We start from the raw sequence: 22,337 nt of genomic DNA on the forward strand, positions 1-22,337 counted from the left end.
AAAATTGACTTAAATATACTACCACTACAGAAGAACATTCCTAGTTATTTTGTAAGTGTTTCAAGTTTTTTTTTTCAAGTGCTGCTAAACGAATGTCTATCACTGTATTGAAGCCATATTGCGCCATAATATTGAACGTCTATGGGTCCATCATGACAACGCGAGGCCACACAACTCCGAGAGCTTGATTGGGATGTTTTAATGCATCCATCATATAGTCCGGACCTGGCACCAAGCGATTACCAACTTTTTCTCGCATTACAAAAATTCCAGAGTGATAAGAAATTAGGATCAAGAGAAGATTGTAAAAACCTATTGCTAGAGTTTTTCACCAATAAGGAACAAGACCTCTATGATAGAGACAATATGAAGCTACCTTTAGAATGACAACAAATTTTCCAATAAAAAGCTGCATTTTCGTCCAAAATCGGAAAAGCCGAAGCAAAAATAGTTTTAAATTTCACTCAAAAATAATGGATTACTTTTTCCCAAACCTAATGTTTGAAAAAAAAAATCGATATTACATTAATTTGCAAATTTACCAGATGAAGGTCCCTCGGAGATCTTTCAACGGTCTTCTACACAACTGCTTATAACTGTATTTAATCTCAGAACTCAGGAATTATTATTGTGTGATTGATTATTGTTTTGTGTAGTTATTAGATGAACTATGTTCGCTGCTATAACAATCACTACTGGAAATCGTAGGAGTTTAGGCTTCTCTCCGCAAACGTTCTGCTGAAAATGTGAGAAATTACCGAAGAAACGTGATGCTTTTTGCAATAGAAGAAGTAAATATACTACAAAAACATGCAGACAAATTTGTGCTGTAAGCGAACGCAGAACTAAAAGTCAACCACGTGACAGTTTGGAATCGTTTCAAACAGGGCGGCCACGCAAAGAAACTCGTTGTTTGGGTGCTACGTGAATTACGTCCGGAATTTTCTTCCATCATGATTTTGCAAGACCATACAGATCTATCATGACACGGATGGAGTTATGAGATTACCTGAAAAATGACGAAAGTTTATAGGTTATAAAAGCATATATGTACTTGATTAAAATTGGTTTTCAATAAGAGGAAAAATTCATTCATTTGAACAAAAGACTGTATACTTTCTAAATGACCCAATATTTTTGTTGGTGTTTAGCGAAATGGTAAAATGCAAATCCTTTGCCCTAATCTGATCACTCTACGCAGGTCATGTTTCTCTGAACTGTTTACAAACAAAGACCGCGTGCACTTGTTGATTCCACGTGCACACGGTGTCGCAAAATTCATATTCACGGAGGATGGGTATAACTTCACGACACATGCGCCGATTCGACATCGTCACCTCCTTTTCCTGTTTGCAGGATGCCATCAGTAGTTTGGCAGGATGTCAAAACGTATTCATTTTTAGATTGTCAATGTTTCTCGCCTGAATAACACGCCAAAAATAGTAAATGGGAGTTTTCAGTGCAACCATATGCTGGTAGGATAAAAGTTAAACGTAAGTAAATTGAGTGTGAAAATAATAGAGCGAAAAAGCCTGCATTCGTATTTGCCAAGTAATTCACAATTGTGCTGTGTTTTGTGATATGGAATAACAACAATGCTGTCAAATTAGTTAGTGTAATGATGAATCTTTGCACGCGAGCTGTCTGTTCGGGGGAGGATTGGGCACTTGCAGTAAAAAGGACAAATATAGTGTACATCATTTACTTCCTCCGTTTTACTTTAGGTCGTGGGCGCTTGGGAAGAGGTATTGATATGATAATCCGCATAGAATAATGAGTGCAAATTGAACGTATTGTCCTAGAGGCGAATGTACTGCAAAGTTTAAAGCCTCTTAAAAACAATGAACGGAACGGAACGTATTATCTAATATTCGATAAGACTTAAGTGTGGAGCTAAGCATTCCCCTTTATTCTATGCCGCGAGTGACATGAGATAACAATGTCTCATGCTTTGTTCAGCAACTTGAATCATTATTATTACCTTTTTTATTGTAGATTATAAATGATTGCATGTGGCAAAGACTGATTATTGGAAGCATATTAGAGGAACTGTCTGAATATAATTGTAGAGTAGGGAACAATACTGATTTTTTGAATATTATTTTCGAGCATCTGCTTGTTTGAAATTTTCTAAAGTGAAATTTGCATGTTCGACCCCAGGAATGCCGCTTGATACGAAACGACTTACCTTACCCCTTATCCTACAGAGAGATGATACTTTCTTCTCCAAATGCTCAATGTGATCAAACCAAGAAAGTGTTGATCCAAAATCAGCAAAATCGCCTCTATGCTTTATTCAGTAATAATACAAGTTTTTTATACAAGCACTGTACTACTTCTTTTTCCGAAAATCGTACTGCAAGTTATACAATATTTTATATTTGTCAAGGAAAGATGTGAATCTATTAATTAGTAATTTTACCAGTTCTTTATAAAAAAATTGACAAAGTTGAAATCGGTCGATTATTGTTAGGATCACACGCGTCTCCTGATTTGAAAATAGAACCAAGCCTGGCAGTTTCATGACAATTCGGGTAGTAACCTGTTTCTGAGATTTTTTTGAAGGCTCCCGACAGAATTCAAGAGAAAATAATAGAGTTACTTTTGACAGTGTCCGTTGAAACATTGTCTAAATCGCAAATACGAAAAAGGGCATTTCAGCATGAAAACTATGTCGACCCATCTGTAAGGTCCTGTACACCTGCGGTTAGATAATGTGAAAGCTATGACCTATAAAGCAAGAACAAGTGCTTACCAGTGGTTAGCGGTGTGCGCCAGTGTCCATCCTGGTCATTTTTCCACCGTAGGAGCATGTTCATCTGAGCTACCACAAACAAGCGATGTGCTCTGGTCGTTTTTTCTTCAAATGAAATAAACAAAAGTAAGAAATACCGCAAATACCGCAAATACCGCAAATACCAAGTTACTGCTAGTAATAAGTAAAACATCAACCCGACAATTTCAACTTGCATACCTGGTACATCTGATAAAAACATAGCTTCGTTAGCGAAGTGTTCCGGTCCATTATTGTGGTATTACCTTGATTGTGATATTACTTTTCTGTTTTTCGTCTTCACCAAACACTCTAGTTGGATTACTCCAAACGGATGTTTGTTTTACGAACAAGCCTTCACCGCTAGCAGCCAGCGGTTTGCACGGCGCGCAATCAAATTACGATTATAATTTACAGCCAAACACGCGATTAGTATTCAATGTGGCATTCCCATGTTGATGGTCCAATACTGAATTGTCTCGCAACGGCCACTAGACCTTCTATGGTGACACTTATACATACTGTGCGGCCGTACGACTCGGCGCTCGGCGTGAATTTATCGAATGTTGATTCATACATACCTACCAACTAAGCTAGAGAAAATTGTCTCCTTATAATTCTGTTCTCCATAGTTGTGTATTGAAATTCTGCTACAGCACATCGCGTGTCGTTGGCTCCCCGTCGGACTAGAGACGTACCACGATGTCCTCGACGAGGCTAACAAGCGCCTGGGAGGACAACAAATCCCGCTCGGAAACCGTCCTGTACCCGGAGAAGTATTCCACTTCCGCTAATGGGCGGTATCCGTTTTCGAACAGAATGTCCAGAAATGGTAGCAGGGATGACAATAAGTTGCACAAAAGTTTGGAGGAAATCTCCAAGGACATTAAAGAGTTGGAAAATTTCATCTCGGTAACGGAGGAAATGCTGAAACGTGAAAGAGAGTTCGATGAACAACTTTATCGGAGAGAGCGTCAGCGTAAGGTTTTGGAGAAAAAAATGCAACAAATAAAAAATAAGTGCAGTCCCACCAAAATTTGCTTCGGTCGGACAGACAGTTCCAAAATAAAATCTCCCACGTTTAGAGTGAACATAACGCAGAAAAGGCGCATCAAGACGCTCAGTCCCAAGAGCTACAAATCCAAACTGTACTTCCGTAACGGGAAAATTGGCTGCCTGGAAGCCGAGGGGGCAGTGTCCAATTTGAGAAGCACACATGAGTTGGTAAAAAGAATAATTAATGATGAGAATAACATGTTGGTTAAATTAGAACATCAGCACTATACAGTGGATCCTAAGCCGGAATCGCCAACCTCAGTTGGAACGCCACTCGAGACTTTAGAAATTTGCGTCACAGAATCGAGTCCTTCGTTGTGTGATGGGACATTCAAGGCGCCCACTGGCGAGCCTGACGGTAGCGTGTCTGAGCCCCAGAACGATAACAATGCCAGTAACGAGAGAATAATTGAGGATAGGGAAAATATGTGAGTTACGTTTTAGTGGTAAATAATGATTATACTCCAGAAACTTTTATTTCAGGAGTCCACCACCCAATGCGAATGATTTTGTAACAGGTAGACTGAGACATCTTGCAAATCGATTTTCTGAACGGACAAAACGAATGAGAAATAAATTGGAGATCCCTCCCACTCCTTCCAGTAGCGCTAGTGGGCCCTCGACTGCTCCCTCGACACAGAAGCACAACATTGAATGTAAGACACGAATAAATAAGTTTGGATCGTTATCTGCTATTGATAATTTTTGTGTATTTTCAGTGCGAGCAATTCAAAACTCTGCTCTCACGCTACAGTCAGCGACAGGAACAAATGCATGCACGCATCACTACTTTTGTCCAATATTCTGCAGTGGGGCGAAAACGAATACTGTTCTAGACCCTCAGGGGAAGTTCTATATCTCCTGGCTGTTCATCGTATCACTTTCCTACCTGTACAATGCTTGGGTCATCCCGCTGCGTTCGTCGTTCCCTTACCAAACTCCAGAAAATACAAAATATTGGATTGCTGTCGACATATGCGCGGATATTATCTATTTGATTGACATTCTATTCGTGAAGCACAGAATCATGTATCTGTTCGAGGGATTCTGGGTCAAGGACACAAATTTAACCCGAATCAACTATATGCGGAAGCTACAGTTTAAGGTACATTTACAAACTTACAAAAAATTAAGATGACAGGCAAAACTTTTTTTTTCCTGCAGATGGATCTGCTAGCTCTCATGCCACTGGATCTGTTGTACTTGAAATATGGCACCGAACATGTGGTGCTTCGGGCTCCACGATTGTTGAAAATTCAAAGCTTCTGGGAGTTCTTCAAACTGATCGATCGGGTCATCTCTTCGCCGCATATGGTAAGTGGGGGATTCATGAGCAAAAAAATAAATATATTTATATTTAGCGTGTAATTGCGAATAATGGTTTATTTTTATTTGCATGCTAGATACGCGTTGTTAAAACGCTCACTTATATGCTGTACATGATTCACCTGACGGCATGCTCGTACTACGCGTACAGCGCGTATCAAGGTGAGTGTGTTATTGTCCTTTGGTTGTGGAAAAAAATAACATCAATTGAATGCTTGATCGAGTTGCTATCTGCCTTGATTCAAGATTACTTTTTGTTAAACGTCGTTAGAGATTAAAGTTGGCAAGTTTTTGTTCATCCTCGAGGTACTGCTTATGAGGTTAGAGTAAAACGAACTGATCTTACTTTATATTAATATTTGCTTAATCTTGAAGATAAATTTTGGAAGCTTGCGCTGAGACCTTCAATTAATGATATTAATGAAAAATGTGAATTGTGATGAACGATTAGCCGAATGGTAGAAACCGCGTGTCTTCATATGAGTTCCGGCTATTGAAAAACGATACAAATCTTCTAAAATAAGTCATTACGATATTAAATATACATCCTTGCAAGGCGTTTATCCTAACCGTTAATTTTAGTCTATAGGGACTTAAATCATAGTTTTTTAAATCCGCCTCCTACAATTTTAATTTATTTTTTCGCAATTTAAATAACAGGGAGGGTATCTTCCTTTGCTTCGGTTACTTTTGACGTAGGATTACGTCTTTCGGGAACATATTGGGGTACAAATTGAAAATCTAAAATCGAGTACATCGTGAAAATTGTCCAATTTAAAACGCTTATTTCTCAGTCATTTCATGATGGATTGATGAAATTTTTGCGTCAACCGATTACGGCACTCCATAACAATATTTTACATTGAAGAAAATAATATATGTCATGAAATTAACTATCGAACAATTGAAAAATCTTAACCCCCATCCTAACGGAAATACCCATTTCTGATTGGTCGAAATTGACGACACATGCGGCGGGTCCCTAACAGAGACATCAAAACAAAGCTGCCTGGGAGAAATCGGCATTGCAAATATATGCAAGTCGGGGGCATTTTTGTATTGCAAGTTAGTTGAGTGATACGATTAATTCTAGCGAATGAAATTTAAATTTGGAACTTTAATGTTGGTTGCTTCATGAAATTTCATATCAATCGTGTATTGTGAAAAATTGGGCACAAGTGTAAGTGTAAAATTGTATTTGGTAGCAGTTGTGTTAAAATGACTCGATTTATTCCAATTTTCATAAATAAGAACCAAGGTATGTTCCTGCTCGAGAATGGGTCGTTTGGTTCAAGCTGTCTGTTTTGTTGTGGTCATTTTCAACCAAGGAAAGTTTATACGGCGAGAAAAATTGGAAAAGTGAAAAAATATTAGAAAAAGTGATTTCCCATATTATCTACATATTGTATTAGGTGCTGTTAGTCCAGTAAAAATTCGCATTGGGTTGAACAAACACTCAGAAAGTGAACATTTTAAAAGAAAACCTTTTCCATTTCAAATATGTTTTCTCTATATTAAAGTAACATGTAAACACTGATGAGAAAAATTGATAATTGTGTTCAGTATTGGTAGTTATCTTATATTATATTGGTGATTTTTTTTCCTTTATTTCATCCATACATAACACAGGAGGCATCTCGTCTAGGATCACAGAGGGTGATTTTAATCATATCTCGGTCCACTTCGGCATCTTTTATCTGATACGCACCATCCAACGACTGTTTACTATCCTTCTGTTAACATCGCTCGGTAAACACTGGTGGAATTAACAAACAATACCCAACAACCAAACAAAACGGCCCTTTTCAGGGCCACCAAATCATTATCAAAGAGTTTAACAATGTAATCTTTCAAACATATCCAAAATCAACAGAAAGCCTAACGGAATTCTACGTCAACTATGCGGTCGTGTCTCGGATAAAACCCTCCTGTGAGTTTTTTTTACATATATGCTATACCCAGTGTTGAAAATAAATCATCTTCGTTTAGCTCAAAAGCATATATTTTCGGGCTAGGTTGCATCGAAAACCTATATACTCCAAACTAAAATCAAAATGACAGATCCAAGCAACCAGTGAATATGAGCAAATGAACTTCTGTTGATCTATATGTTTTGATGTTTATTTTTCCACCCAATGTCATTTTCATCTTGATTATTCAGAAAGCCAGAACAGAATTTCATTTTAGCCAAATGAATATCAGCTGTTGTTTACTTTTAACCAGAGGTAGCTGTGTGCGGCTGGTTTTTATTGAGGTCGGATTGTACTGATGCTTAAGTCCTTCCAAATCAACGCAGGCAACAAGAAGATTATGATATGTTGTAATCCATTTGACCATCGAGTCTAGGAGCAATTGTTATTCAATTGCAATACGGTGTTTAGGGATCGTTCGCAATGCCGTTGTTACCGTCTCGTCAAACAAAATCCTGCGCTATCGTTTCATCGAGCTCTGGCGTTTTTGTTCTCTAAATGATCCAGCCTGACTAATTTTATTTTATTTTTGAATATTGGCTCAAAATCAATGCCAGAACGAATATCGTTTCGTATGTGAGAAATATCAATTTGTTGCTTTTGATATTCAAAGTATAAATAACAGCGAAGTTATGAACTCCTCTCAATGCCGCATTCATTCATTATAGCAAATTCGTTCATGCATCAGCGATATGAACCAAATGAACTCGTTTGTTATTGTCATCAATATAATGAGGGCAGTGTGTTTCGAGCTGAAATTAAATCATATTCGTTACTCGTGAATATTTGTTGATATTCTAAGGGTGCTCATACACTGTTTGACCGAAGCCAAATATTTTACTCTTTTTGACAGATAAAATTTGGTTAACGTGTACAGATCAAATATATTCTACACAAAACACGACAAGCAAATATTCAATTATTGGATGCCTAAAATATTTTTTCAGTCTGTTCTTCGAACCTGTCGGTACATGGTTAGGTTACCTTGAATATTTCAGTTGATTTTTTCCATGTTCGGTGTTTGATATTGTTTACTACTGTTGAAAATTGAAGAGTGGCAAACAAAATAGTGTTTGTACAAATATCAAATCAAACCTTATCTGTCAAAAAATAACAAATATTTGACCTCCGGGAAAACAGTGTACGGCCACCTTAAGACACTGGCTATACCACACGAAATAATCTGAGGGATTCAGATCTAATGAACTGTAGATTTGATTAGAAGATCGGTCAAAATTTATCTGCCACAGTTTTTAATGACATTCGTTTCATCTGCTTGAAATAACGTGTAAACTAAGTTTGACAACTATTAAACTGCCTAAACTTCCGCTTTATAATATACAGTATGTAAAACAAAGTTCATCCAGGTTTCCTTCAAATAATCCACCAAAAAACTAGAAGTGGGTTATATCTGTAATATAGCCGCAAGGTAGACGTAGGACTGCCGCTGGCTATGTAATCATTTGTTTGAAATTACATCTGAATCAATTCTCAATGAATGAATGAATGAATTTCTAAATATTGCTGAAAGTTTCCCTTATTAGTGTGTGAGTGGATGAGTATGAGTATGAAATTGTTATTAGCATGAAATTTAACTATTTATAATGACGAGTTTTGGTAGAAGTACTAGGAAACTTATAGTAAAAGGAAATTGTAAAGGGTCAATTAGAACGTTGAACGTTTGTTTATTAAGAAAACGTTAATGTTTGAAAGTATTCATAACAAAAAATCCATTCTGGGCAAGACGAAGTTTGTCGGGTCAGCTAGTTTCTAATTAAATGTTTCAATTAATATAAAGAGTGTTCCACGTCAAATTGCATCGCGGAAAAAACATTGTAGAAAACTAACCGGTTGGGTATTTTCTCTTGAAAATTTGGATAGAAGTAGTTTAGAATGTATTATTTACACTGTATTTTTATCGCTGCTAGTATTTCGAAAATTGTTATAAGTGGCGTCACCCGGAAAGCAACGTCGCGAATAGATTTTGCGCAAGCATCTGGAGAATCCTTAACTTTCTAATCGGAACATCGGAAAACAAAACAACTCGGAATCGTGCAGTCAACTGTGAATCGTGTGATTAGGGGCTGTCCACATACCACGTGGACAATTTTAGGGGGGGGGGGGTGTAGGTGGTACGAAAATATCCACGCTTGACCACGGTGAGGGAGGAGGGGGTCTAGATAATGTCCACGTGGACACATTAAATAAATATTTCTGAAAATACAATATAATCAAAAATGAATGAAATCTGCTCTGCATTTACATCGAATTTCAATCTTGCCGCTCCTTACGTGTGCTCCGTAAAATACCATATTTTTTTTCATATTATTGAACTGTGCGTATTCTGAGAGTAACGTACATGAACTGAGAGTGATGAAGTTATTTACATTCCGCCAGGACGAAGACTATTTTAGAATCTTGTAATTTGAAAAATGCACGACATAGTTTTCTTAGGTACGGGTTTGTTGTTGTATCTGTCTTTCGAGAACTCCAAAGGTGATGAACCAAAGAAAATGAACAACGAATTACCTGGTGAAGCTTTGTTACGTAGAACGCTACAATATTTCGATTTCATACTATTGCATCTTGTGTCTGGTAAGATTGAAAAGGAATTCTGCTTTATGTGCTTCTACAAAGCTTCGATAAATTCTAAAAAGTACTGCTTATAACTAAACGAAATTAAAGTCAGCGATCCAGAACAAACTAACAGAATTAGCCAAGATGATAGACGTCGTATTCCAAATTTCATTCTTTTTGAAAGCCCGACCGAAAATGTTATGTTTCCCTAAGATGTGCTATTTCACCCGTCGTCCTCACCAGATATTGCACCTTCCGGTTATCAATTGTTCGGGCCACTTTTCTTGAGTGCAATAATTTGACTCATAGAATAGCATAAAAATTAACCTTGCCCAGTTTTTTACGAGGAACCAAACATGTTTTGGGAGGTTGGGCTTAGATGTTGCGGAGAATCGATTCAGCAATACCACACACTGTGTAAACTAGGAATAAGAATTAGGCAATCAATAGTTTGAAAAAGAGGCCACGCAGAGAAAATCGAAGTTTGGAAACCGCATGAATTATTCTAAAGGAAGTTGATTGATTAATTTTCATCAGCAAAGCACAACTAAATCAACCCATTTCTGGAGCAAATAATCACAGGTGATAGAAGGGGGAAAAATACGATATCGTTCGCAAAAGATCATGGGATAAGCAAGGCAAACCACTACAAATAATTATCAAAGTCTTGACTCCAAAAAAGGGACGCAGTGTGTATGGTGGAACTGGAAGCGAATCTTCGATCATAAGGAGTTACATAGCCAAATAGTTAATTCAGTGTTGTGCGGTTCCCAACTAGATAGTTTTCACGAGATGATTATGGAAGAAACCAGATGATTATGGAAGTGTCACATAAATCTCTGATGACGCGCCAAAAAAAATAGGGCGATTAGTTGGGAAGCTTTGATGCATCCACGGTATAACCCAGACCCTGCAAACATCTTTGCGATCTATTAAGAAATGATCGAGTTATAAGCGCTCGAATTCTTTGATTTTTTCCTACTTGTTCAGTGCCTAGATTTTCATTTTACCCCCTCATTTTCCGGTTAGACGTAGTCTTACTTCAGAAAAATTATTCAGAAACTAAACAGAAAAACGCAGATACTTTTTAAATGAACCAATATATTCGAATAATTGTGTGTTTATAAGAGTGATGCTTTTGATTTTTTGATTTTGTTACGGGTAATGGTAACTATATTGCCACCAACGATTTTATTTTTTTCTCTTCTTTAACAATAAATTATAACTTCTTCTGATCATGAATTTTATTGATTGTATTTGTTGAAACTAACATCAAAAATTCAAACATAAGAAAAACATTTTTACCAACAACTGTTAACGCTAGACAGGCAGGTGGCAACCAATTTTTTCAATGTTTTTAATTGTTTTGTTTATAGAAAAAAATCTTTTGTGTATTTCAGCATGTAAACATGTCGCTGTATTGTAGTTTGCGTTGATTACATGCCTAGTTCTCACAGTCCGTTAGAGGGTTAAAGCCGGCACGAATTCGGGAACAACCTAAAATTTTCCAAGACATACGAAGTTGAAAGATCATTGGTACATGAAGCCAGCGATCAGGATGCAGGTTCATTGTTCATTTGAGCCAACAAACCAACACTATATAATTTAACACTACATTCTTATAACTTGAATAGCATGATCCATAAAACTATAAAATAGAAAATAGAAGCAATCCCAAAATGAAATTTAAGCCAAAATTTTATTTTGACCTTTTTAGAAATAATTGGTGTAAAGTCCACGTGGACAGCAGGGGGAGGGGTATAGGAAAAGTCCACGTTTGTCCACGGTGGTGTCCACATGATTTTTCTGTCTACGTGGTATGTGGACAGCCCCTTAAACGTTACTACGAAACTCTGAGCATCGAGCGGAAGGAGAAATGCGGTCAGAATGGATGTTCCATTAGTGATCAGGATCACTAGCGTGTCGTGAAAGCGTTTAAGCGGAATCCCAATGCTTCGGTCAGGGATGTGGCCAAAAAGTTGAATCTGTCCAAGTATTTCGTTCAGAGAGATAAGGACCGGGAGGGACTGCATACGTACAAAGTGCAGAAGGCTCCAAATCGTGACGAACGGCAAAATGCGGTGGGAGAGTCACGGGCCCGGAAACTGTACATCCAGATGCTGACATAGTCTCATTGTTTCATCATGAATAATGAGTTTCCGGGGCTACCGTTATTCACCGCCCAGCATAAGTTCGGTGTTCCGGAGGAAGTAAGGAAGCAGAAGTTTGCCAAGAAACACATGATTTGGCAAGCTCATGTAACAAACGGAGTGCGCCGTTCGTGACTACCGGGTCATAGGGGCGAATGAACTGCAAAGTTTAAAGCCTCTCAAAAACAAAGAATGGAAAGTGACTACCGGGACTATAAACGGGCAGATCTACCTGAAGGAGTGTCTACAGAAGCGTCTGCTTCCTCTGTAGAAGCAACACGAGGGCCCTACGATCTTCTAGCCAGATCTAGCTTCGTGCCACTATTCAATAGATGTCCCGCAATGGTACGAAGCCAACGGAATAATTTTGACGCTACAAGATGAATGTTATGGAAAATACAATTTTTCTGGGCTTTGATATTTGAATAGAAATATAAAATGTTTATTCCATGTTTAAAAAAAAGACGACACCTCTATAGAAAGAGTAAATAAATTGGGAAAAAGGCATTCGATTTTTCAATGATCTATCCAGCAAAAATCGATTTTCTAGTACCGATTTAATAAGATTTAATAAATCCACTGTTTTGAATGCTCTAATCACACCTCTGTCAAATCAGGTATTCGAATGTTCCAAAACATATAAATAAAATAGTCTTTTTCATGATTTAGAGTAGTTTTATAGTATATTTTTACGGATTCAAATGTCTTAAAGGATGATAAAATACACTTTCTATTGATGTCAATGCGCCCCTCCTTTGATCTAACTTTTAATCAATCACCAGATGATTATTTGGCACGTATTCCGACCTTTTCTGGATTATAACACTTATAAATACTGTAAACATCATGCTTGCACACCATTTGTATCAGATTTTTATAGCTAAACCATTAAATTAACGCATTTCGATGACCTCAATTCTGATCATGAGTTGTCCAATTAATTAATGTTATTTTGTCCACATGTTTTCTATGGTAACCGTTTGGCGCGCTGCAGTTTGTTTATTGTGTCCTTCGCACATATCAGAAATAAAGTTTCTCTATGTCGAATGTGTTGAGGTGAACACTTTTAAAATGCCCAATAAAAGGCAATATTCTGAAGAAAGACTAAATTATGAATGGATCAATATGATGACAGTAAACTAAAACAATGGTAAATACAACATCTACTTGAAAATTGATTCATTTTTTCATTCAAAAATGGTGATTTCTGAAACCGGACAAACCATGATCATTTTTTGGACAGTCCATGATAAGAGGTGGCCAAACCATGATCATAATTTCTCTTTAAGGAAAATCGATAAAAAATATAAAAATTTGAATAATTTCGACGCCTTATGTAGTAGCAACTAGAGACTTGGGGCTTTTCAACAAATCCAAACTCGTATCGATTATATGTGATTTTCATGAAGGAAAATCGATTTGTATTTACTAGCGTAAAACACCCTAAATCAGACAAACCAAATATAGATTCTTTCTTTCAATTTCGTTCCTATAAATGTTGTATGAAACACAAAATTATGTGCAATAATGAGGATAGTGTCACCCATACAGTGATCGTTCGTTAATTGGGCCGGAAAATCAATACAATTATCAAATTTTACTCGCTAACTGGACTGAAAACAGCAAAAGCAATACTTCAAATTGAAGATTATATCTATTATTGATACTTAACTGCTTTACAGCCCAGTCAACGTACGCCCTTTTATAGATAAGTCCAGTTGAAGACAGTCCAGTTAGCGAAAGACTTCTGTATATGACGGGGTGGCGAACAACTTAAGCGAGTGTCTTCCGGGCTGGGGCAACATGGGCAATTGTACAGTGAAAAATGATATAAATGCTAAGAGGATGGCAGCGATTATCATGCGAGGACATTACATCGACATTACATCGCATGACAAAAATGAAACGACTTGAAATATTAATAATCATCATGACTCATATTAATAATTGTTAATGACTTAATGCCTTCTATGATAGATTGAGCAGTAGAACCAATACAACTTGACTGTGATAGTCTGCAAACGAACATCATTTCACTGAAAAAGCTACTGCTTCCGATACTTTTTTTTTATCCCTTTTGTTTATTTTAGGCTCATTAGCATTTTAGCTGTAACAGAGCCGAATTTCAATCGTGTACATGTCACATGTTTATCATATCTATAATTAGCACATTACACAGTTGCCATGTTTTCGGCGTTAGAGTATCCCTTCTATACCATTGTATATGGTACACATTTACACAGTTGCCATATAGGCGTAAGAGTTTTCGTTCTGTTCTTCCATTATCCAGTTAGACCAGACAGCGGAGACAGTTGATTGATCATTGTTGAGTTATTTATAGAACAGCAGCCCGATGTGTCTTGCAGAGCAGAGCAGTTGTATGGATGAATCGATCTTATTTTGACCGTGGATCGATCTCCATCGCTGATGATTGTTGCGTGGACGTAGTTATTCTGTAACAACACAAAGATGGTCAATGAGGGCCCTGAGTTTTGAACTCACGATCGATCGCTTACTAAGCGAACGCGCAACCAATGTGGCTACGGAGACCCCCTTCCGATACCTTAGAATAAGACTAATAATAAGAATAAGACAATGGGAAGAAATAACAATACCACAGCTATTCATTCAAAATAAAGCAACTTCATGATTCCATGTGTATTTTACCTCAAAACACACGATATCGTAAGTATTTTCAACTTGTTTTTTTTGTTTCTTCTCCATAAACTTCACATTCAATGTAATCAATGGTGATATATTTTTAATCTTGCTTACCGATCCACATATACTCCATCTACCATTTCATCCTGCTATGTGTCACACTGATATACATTAATTATACTCAGTTAGACAGATTACAATTATTCTTGCTCTTTGAAAGGGTAAATATGTTTGAATCATATACATATGTTTCATATTCCTCATATATTTGCCGGTATTTGACAAATGAATAATTACATATTCCGCGTTTCGTATTCCGCATATAAAATTAGTGAAATTTGTTGTATTCCCTTCATTGTAAACCTTTCCCGAATACACTTATGCCAACGAGCCATTCAAACATAAAAAACAGGAAGTGGGTTATATCTATGGTATAACCGCAAGGGTGACATAGGACTATCGTTGATTTAGAGATCATTTGTATGAAGTTGAATCTGAAATATTCTGAATGAATGAATATTTGGAGAACTTCGAAAACGAGAGCGTTACGTTGGAGGCACAGGGTTTTATGCATCCAATATTGGATACGGAAATATCCTACTGATGGGGAAGAATAATCTTCAGAAGCTATCCTGTTAATTGCGATTGATTGAAAAATCACAAAACCAAATGTATTTGGTCACAGTGTTTCAGGGATAGAAAACATTAAAATAAACTCTTTCACATGAATGTAATTTTAAATTCCCAGAGGAACTGGCAGATTATTTTCAGTAACGATTAGATATTTCCACATTTTCCTCGATACTGGAAGCCCACCAGTGGTTAATGCTAACTCGATAACCATCTGTTAATAGCACTTGATTGAAACATATTTGGTCACAGTGTTACATGGATAGAAAACATTCAAATAAACTCTTTCACATGAATGTATTTCTAAATTCCTAGAGAAACTGGCAGATTATTTTCCGGATCTTTCTCGATCCAAACGGAAAGAATTTCGTGCGTGTATGTGTGTGTGTGTAGCGGCTGCTTCGAGATCTTCCCGGGGAACCGTTTGTAGCATCACTCTCCTCCTGATGGATTCCCTTCTGGCCTAAGGTGCACAAACAGGCTCTTGGTGACACCGTTCATCCGCGCTTTCATGATAAATGAAGAGCTTCACCACAACAGCGACAACATGCTCCAATCGCTGTTCAATTAGAACTGAGTGGATTTCCGATTGGTGATTTCAATAGCCTATTTTGAAAGCAAATTTAAGACTATTGAAACAAGTTTTTGGATCAGAAAGTAACAAGTATAGAACGCGTAGACATTTTATCTTTCGAATGAAGTGTTTATCATACCATTTCGTTCAGTTGTTTAGGAGCTATTAACACTCAAAATCTCGGTCTTCGGCGTAACGCTTTCGTTTTCGAAACTTTGATTTTACACCCCGGTATAGAAATGAAAGACGTAGTCCTACGTCAAAAAAATCGGACGGAACAGAAAAAAATTAGACTATATGTTATATGTATAGGAATATAGACTAGTAGCAGAAGCAGAAGCCTTCATTCGCATTAGGTTTCTTCTTTCTTCCGCCGGAAAAAATGATGAATAGAGCAACAGAGCCATTGCTGTTAAACTTCACATCAGAGTTCGAGAAAACACTGCTTAAGATATTTTCAGTCATCTTCAACATTCTCCTCTATGTCAGAAACTGATGACAATATCGAAACAATCGACCATTTTATTTTATCTGTTAACTTAGAATTCGTGTGTTGGATAGGGTTGTATAGTGTGTAAAATTCGTATAGAGTGGCAAATTTTATATAATGCTTCCAGTATTCAATAAGTATGATTCAAAATGATGCTTGAATTGCTCACTATTGAACATCAAGAAGTTTGCATTCGCTCATGGTAGATAGCCGCACGCGTCTTGAATAGTCTGAGCGAGGAGGACTTCCGACACTGATTCGAGCAATGCTTGATTCAAATAGAATGCTATATAAATGAAAGGGTTATGCATATAGGGCCTGATCACGAAAGACACTTCACAGTGAAAACGGAATGAAGTGCGTTTAAATTGTATACAATTCATTTCGTTTTCACCGTGAAGTGACGTTCGTGGTTAGGGCCATACACTTTGTCCATAAGACCATAGGACCAAAATGACCAATTTTCAGAGATATCTTATTGTTCGGTCAAATAATTTCAAAATTCGTTAGGGTATACTGTTTGTTGATTACGGCTTTAGCCGTACTGCCCGTTTGAGTTCACCTCGTTTTTAATCACTCTCAGGGTCGGCTTTGGCCCTCGGGAAGATTGTGTCGACCTGTTTTAAACACCGGTGAAATTAACAGCGGAAAGCGGAAACGAGAAATTGTCTAAGCAATAAAGGACTGGTTTTGAGGATAGAGCGAAAAGATAGGGAATTAGTTTTCTTTTTTTACATTTTCTATAATTTTGTTTGAGGTTAGTATTGGTACCGTGTCGTTGGGGCCCTTCGATGTCTTCGATACTCGATGTTGTCGCGCTGGAGATGTAGTCTCGGTCGGGAGAGTGACGTCCTCCTTCTTCGATGGGTGACGTGGCGTGATCCAACACCGGATCAAACGACGGCGTGTGTTTTCCAGGTAAAGCAGATTGAATTTTGGAAACTATATCCGGGTTCCGAAGGGCAATTTGTTCCACATTTTTTGCCCGAAGATTTTAGCTTTTGATTTTGGAGGATATGGACACTGTATTTAGTTTCCTAGATGCACAAATTCCTTCCTTAACCATGCATGATTCACCACCAATGGTTTGACTAGAAACATATGTTTCCTACTTCAAAGGACTATCAAAGTTCCACTTTTCTCGTCACTGATAATAACATTGAAAAATAACAAGCCCCAGAAATATTTCTTGACCTGCAGAAAATCAAAAACGATTATAATCATAATAAAAACTCAAGAAATGGGAATTTATGTAAATCGCTTGATATGCATCAATGATTTCAAGTTATCCTAAGCAGTTCGTGTTATTTCGATTGGAGAGTTTTGATTTATTTGGAGATCATTTAGATTCGTCGAGCAATCCAATTTCAGCTTTTTCGTTGTATTTTACCATGCTTTGATTGATCATTTTCTTTCTCCGTAGACACTTTTTCCCATTTCCTTCCGGAATTTTTCAAGCTTAATATCTAAAAAAATAATCGATAAAGCAGAAAATTGATCTTATACGAAAAGATAACATACATTACATTATTGTCACCAACAAAACATAATAATAACTATAAATAACTAATAACATAATAATAACTATAAATAACTATAAATTGAAATCATTTTTCTCTCACGTAATAGATCTGCATGCAAAACTCAATAGATCTTATAGAATTTGGACAGAATGTATAATGTTTAATAGTGTCAGTCTACTTATTTTATATCCACACATAATACGAAGCAAAAAATACGGCTGTCTCAATGATTGTCAATAGAATAAATTAGAAGAACGTTTGCCAAACCGTTTATTCAAAAAATACATATGATAGGAACGATAGATTCAGTTTTAAGAAGCATGCCCTTGAGCCAGCAGATTACAAATATTTTTTCAAATATCGGACCAAAAGCATTCTGGTGTACGTGTCCTTAGTGAATATCCTGGGTCGCAAAAATGTGCTTCTGAAAATTGATAAACTAACAGACTATCTAGAAACAGATCAGACCAACATGGATGACGAAACGTATAGTTAGATTTCTTTAATTTCATCAATGGTGATTATTTCAAACAGATAAATTTGTTCGTGCAGAATTAGAACAGACCGATATGTTTATTCCGACTACCAAGCGCTATGATCGATGTTATTTCAAGGAACGCAGAAATCGAGAAGTAAAATGAACATCATATGAAAGTTCGACGAAGCATTACTTAGGTGTTTTCAACATTATTGTCACCGAAAAAAACATAGTCTATTGGAAGTATTTGTTTTACCAAATCGATTCGCTTGGCAAATGTCACGAGACTCCAATAGACATACACCCTGAACAGACGATTTACGTTATAGCACACGGCTCTGAACAATTCACAATCAATGATAAATGCTGTTATTAGGCATTATTTGGTCTGATGCCCTTTAACTAATCAAATTCAGAGGAATTCCATTGCGCGTTCGTTAAAAATGGTTTAGATTAGGTCATAACCATCTGGCATTTCATCGCTGTATTCATTATCAACGTTGTTATCAGTGACACACCTTCTCCTCGACCGTTCATACTGCGAATCATAATAAATACTAATCATCAGGGTGCAGACATTTGATATTTCATCTTTTTAGAAAACATGATTGCACGGTGACCTTTTCATACATACTGGAAAGGCACATGAATTAAGCCTTGTCGTAAATGCTTCTCAGATGGCTCAAAAGTCTTTGAAAGATCAGGCCTCCCAAAAATAGTAGGAAATAGTATGAACTTTGAAATTGCATATCTCAATATTTGCGTGACCACCCACTCAGTGTTTTGTTTTCATAACACAAATGCTCGAGGGCTCGCAAATGCTCACATATTATCGGTTATCATTCCATAAACGATAAATCTTATGAATCTCATTTAAATCTGATTTTCTAACACGCTATCCATTCTATCCATCCACAGGTCTGGGCTCCAATCGGTGGGTATTCAATAATAAGGGCCATGCGTACGTTCGGTGTTTCGCTTTCGCTACGAAGACCGCAACTTCGATAGGGAAGAACCCCAAACCGGAAAAAGAGGGCGAACTGATGTTCATGACCGCCGCCTGGCTGATGGGCGTTTTCGTGTTTGCCCTGCTGATCGGTCAAATTAGGGACATTATAGCTACCGCTACCAGGTCGAAATCGGAGTACAAACAGCTGGTGGACGAAACACTGGAGTATATGAGACAGTTGAATCTACCAACGGATCTTCAGCGGCGCGTCAAAATGTGGTTCACGTTTACCTGGGAACAGCAAAGAAGTTTGGATGAGACGCACATAATGGATGCCTTGCCTGCCAATCTGAAAACCGACATCGCGATTTCGGTTCACATCCAGACTCTCTCCAAAGTGCAACTGTTTGCTGATTGTGAGGAAGCTTTACTTCGCGAGTTGGTATTGAAATTGCGATCAGTCACATTTCTGCCCGGTGATTACGTCTGTCGCAAGGGTGAGGTCGGAAAGGAGATGTACATCGTGAAAACAGGACAAGTGCAGGTAATGGGAGGTCCCAAAAATGATGTCGTGCTTGCTACTCTATATGAAGGTTCAGTGTTCGGGGAGATCAGCTTGTTGGCCATCAACGGAGCTGAAGGAAATCGACGAACTGCTGATGTGCGCTCCAAGGGATTTTCCAACTTATTCGTCCTTTCCAAATCCGATCTGAACGAAGCCATCGTTTATTATCCAAATGCGCAAGCCATTCTTAAAAAACGTGCCAAGAGCTTGATGCGTAAAAACGCTGCCCGCGAAAAAGCGGAATCCAAACAAAGTATCAACACAAACGATGCCGACACGGATGTGGTCATAAACAATCCCCATCGTAAGAATTCACCGAAGCTATTGAAAACTGTCATCCAAGCATTGCCAAAAGAATCTGCTGCTGTTCAACTTCTCACTCAAGGATTCAAGAGTGATCTCGTGAAGCAAGATAAAATCGATCAGCCGAGTATGTCGGAAGATGCTATCTCCACGCGCAGTTTGGAAGTTCACACCACTCAAGTTCAGATCGAAAACGAGAAGAATGTCGAGTTGCCTTGCGATCTTGTGTACAGCATTAGAAAGGAACTGATGGACAACAACAGCTACATCAATCTGACTGACACGGAAAAGTATAAGCTATTGAATGATTTGTCCAACGCTGAACGCGATCATCAAAAGTCCCCTGTTTGAGTAAATATTTGTGCACATTGGAATAAATAATGGGCTATAATTGTTTGCGAGAGGTAAATATCGCTACCCCCCGAAGTATCGCAAGTAGGGAAAAAATAGTAACCGCACACATAAAAATCTCGTGCTGACATAAATAAGAATTTCTCAACTTTGCACCTGCAAATGTCTGTCGACAGAAACTAATCAATGTCAATGCCAGTACGGCACCCACATTTATTATATCGTGACTGGAAATAAATCATTTTGAATGACGTGTAAATCACTCGGTTTGGTTTTGAGAATGACCGCATGAAGAATATTCCTGCAATGATTGGTTAGAAGAAGTTAGAAGTTCCGGTTATTCTAATATACTACTCAGAACATTGAGATGCTTGGGTATAAAAATTTGATTTTTGGTATCGAGAGAACCTCAATTCAGCAAAACACGTGTAGGGGGAAGTCGGAAAAGACGGACACCCCTGTATAGTTGATAAATTACATTTTTATTTCAAATTTTAATAAAGTACAAACTTGCAATACAGTGTATCAATACCTTTGACACTTACTGTATACACCTAGCTGGCTTTCTGTTAAAATTTTAAATAAAAACCAAAACGTAATCTACAAAGAGCAGCTCGATGTCAATTTTCGTCTGCAGAGAATAAGGTTCTCATTGTAATCGAGTAATTTTTTGGGGTATATTTCGTTACGTGAATGTTTTACCATCACTTCTCTTTCAGTTTATCGAATCAGCGGTGAAGTTCTCTCATTTTTACTCCAGAAATATTGACGAAAATAAAATACTTACCAAGTCGGGTAAGACGGACACGTCACCGACAAATCATTTTTGAGGCATATTTGAAGACTTCCAAAACTTATCGAGTACATAAACTCGAATTTTCAGTTAGTGTCGATATTTCCCACCCAGGTGTCCATCTTTCCCGACTCAACTTATTTTTTCAAATAAGTCGGGCACATTCATTTTTCAAAATTTCTGCCTCAAAGACCATATTTTTTTAATGAAAAGAGACTATCCTACCTAGACTATCAATTTGCGGTGAGATAGCTATATATTTTTTTGAAATTTACGAAAAAAACACATTTTACTTAGTGTGTCCGTCTTTACCACCCTTCCCCTACATCATTCTATGCGATGAGTCATTTCTGGTAATATCATGTCAAAATATACGACCTCATCCTTTGACTCGGAGTAGTCGGCTTGCGAAATACTTCACTTTACTTTTTTTTAAGAAGCTTTAAACCTTGCAGTTCATTCGCCTCTAATTTGCGAAATAACTTTTTGCAATTTTTTAATGTCCTAGAAAATAATATATTGATGGTTGTGATTGTATTCTCGTCCTCGTCTGTAGTGTTTACCCATGATCTTAACAATCCATTTCACTCAACTAGTAATTGTAAAAACCCGTAGAAATCTGTGCGAATAGAAAAATCATTAGAGGAAGCAGGGGAAAATTGCTGCGTTCACGTACCGCTATAATTTTGGTGTTGACATAGGACTATGTCTTTGATTTCTATATAGGGGGGTCACACTACGAAAAATGATTCATTAAGAGTTTTCAAACGCATATATTGCTCAAAATCGTTATTGCGACTTATGTTGTGTTATATACCATTAGACAGGAAATTTATCCAGCTATCCAGGGGTATGTCGTTTCGATTGCACTAACCACTCGCTTTCCTCCGTGACGCGACGAGCAGTTTTGTTGCTTACATACGGGCGAGTCGATACGTGTTATGAATTATTCTCCATTTGCCGATAATAGGCATTAATTAGTTGGCAGAATCAATGGAGAGATGATCTCGGAAAATGGTTTTACTCTATTACCCCAAAAATTTAATCAATTCGGGCTCAGTCGCGTCTTTATCGTGTCGGACTTGCTAATAACAATTTATGTAATTGTGGTCCAGGATGTCATAATGTCAAGCATGTCGTTTGGTTATGTAAAATGCAATTAATGGAT

At 37.5% G+C, this 22,337-nt stretch overlaps 1 protein-coding gene across 5 annotated transcripts; it reads left to right on the top strand.

Annotated features, from left to right (window-relative positions):
* Positions 1–1,334: 1,334 nt before the first annotated feature.
* Positions 1,335–20,635, top strand: LOC129769316 (cyclic nucleotide-gated cation channel beta-3). Of its 5 annotated transcripts, XM_055771484.1 has the most exons (8): positions 1,335–1,493; positions 3,406–3,997; positions 4,052–4,257; positions 4,313–4,485; positions 4,549–4,934; positions 4,994–5,143; positions 5,233–5,317; positions 19,127–20,635. In XM_055771484.1, the coding sequence occupies exons 2-8, from the start codon at positions 3,476–3,478 to the stop codon at positions 20,374–20,376; spliced, it is 2,772 nt and encodes a 923-aa protein (XP_055627459.1). In that variant the 5' UTR covers positions 1,335–1,493; positions 3,406–3,475; the 3' UTR covers positions 20,377–20,635. The 5 variants fall into 5 exon arrangements, with proteins under 5 accessions (XP_055627459.1, XP_055627455.1, XP_055627457.1 ...); XM_055771480.1 differs by having other exon boundaries at positions 3,406–4,257; XM_055771482.1 differs by having other exon boundaries at positions 1,341–1,493; positions 3,430–4,257.
* The last annotated feature ends 1,702 nt before the right edge of the window (positions 20,636–22,337 follow it).

The sequence above is a fragment of the Toxorhynchites rutilus genome, chromosome 2 (genome assembly GCF_029784135.1).
Source record: "Toxorhynchites rutilus septentrionalis strain SRP chromosome 2, ASM2978413v1, whole genome shotgun sequence".
Lineage (NCBI taxonomy): Eukaryota > Metazoa > Arthropoda > Insecta > Diptera > Culicidae > Toxorhynchites > Toxorhynchites rutilus.

Excerpts from the sequence above, each read along its gene's own strand:
- LOC129769316 (XM_055771480.1), top strand. The coding sequence starts at position 3,476 with ATGTCCTCGACGAGGCTAACAAGCGCCTGGGAGGACAACAAATCCCGC. Across the intron at positions 4,258-4,312 it reads ATTGAGGATAGGGAAAATAT|GAGTCCACCACCCAATGCGA; the intron begins GTGAGTTACGTT and ends CTTTTATTTCAG. Across the intron at positions 5,144-5,232 it reads TCATCTCTTCGCCGCATATG|ATACGCGTTGTTAAAACGCT; the intron begins GTAAGTGGGGGA and ends TTTGCATGCTAG.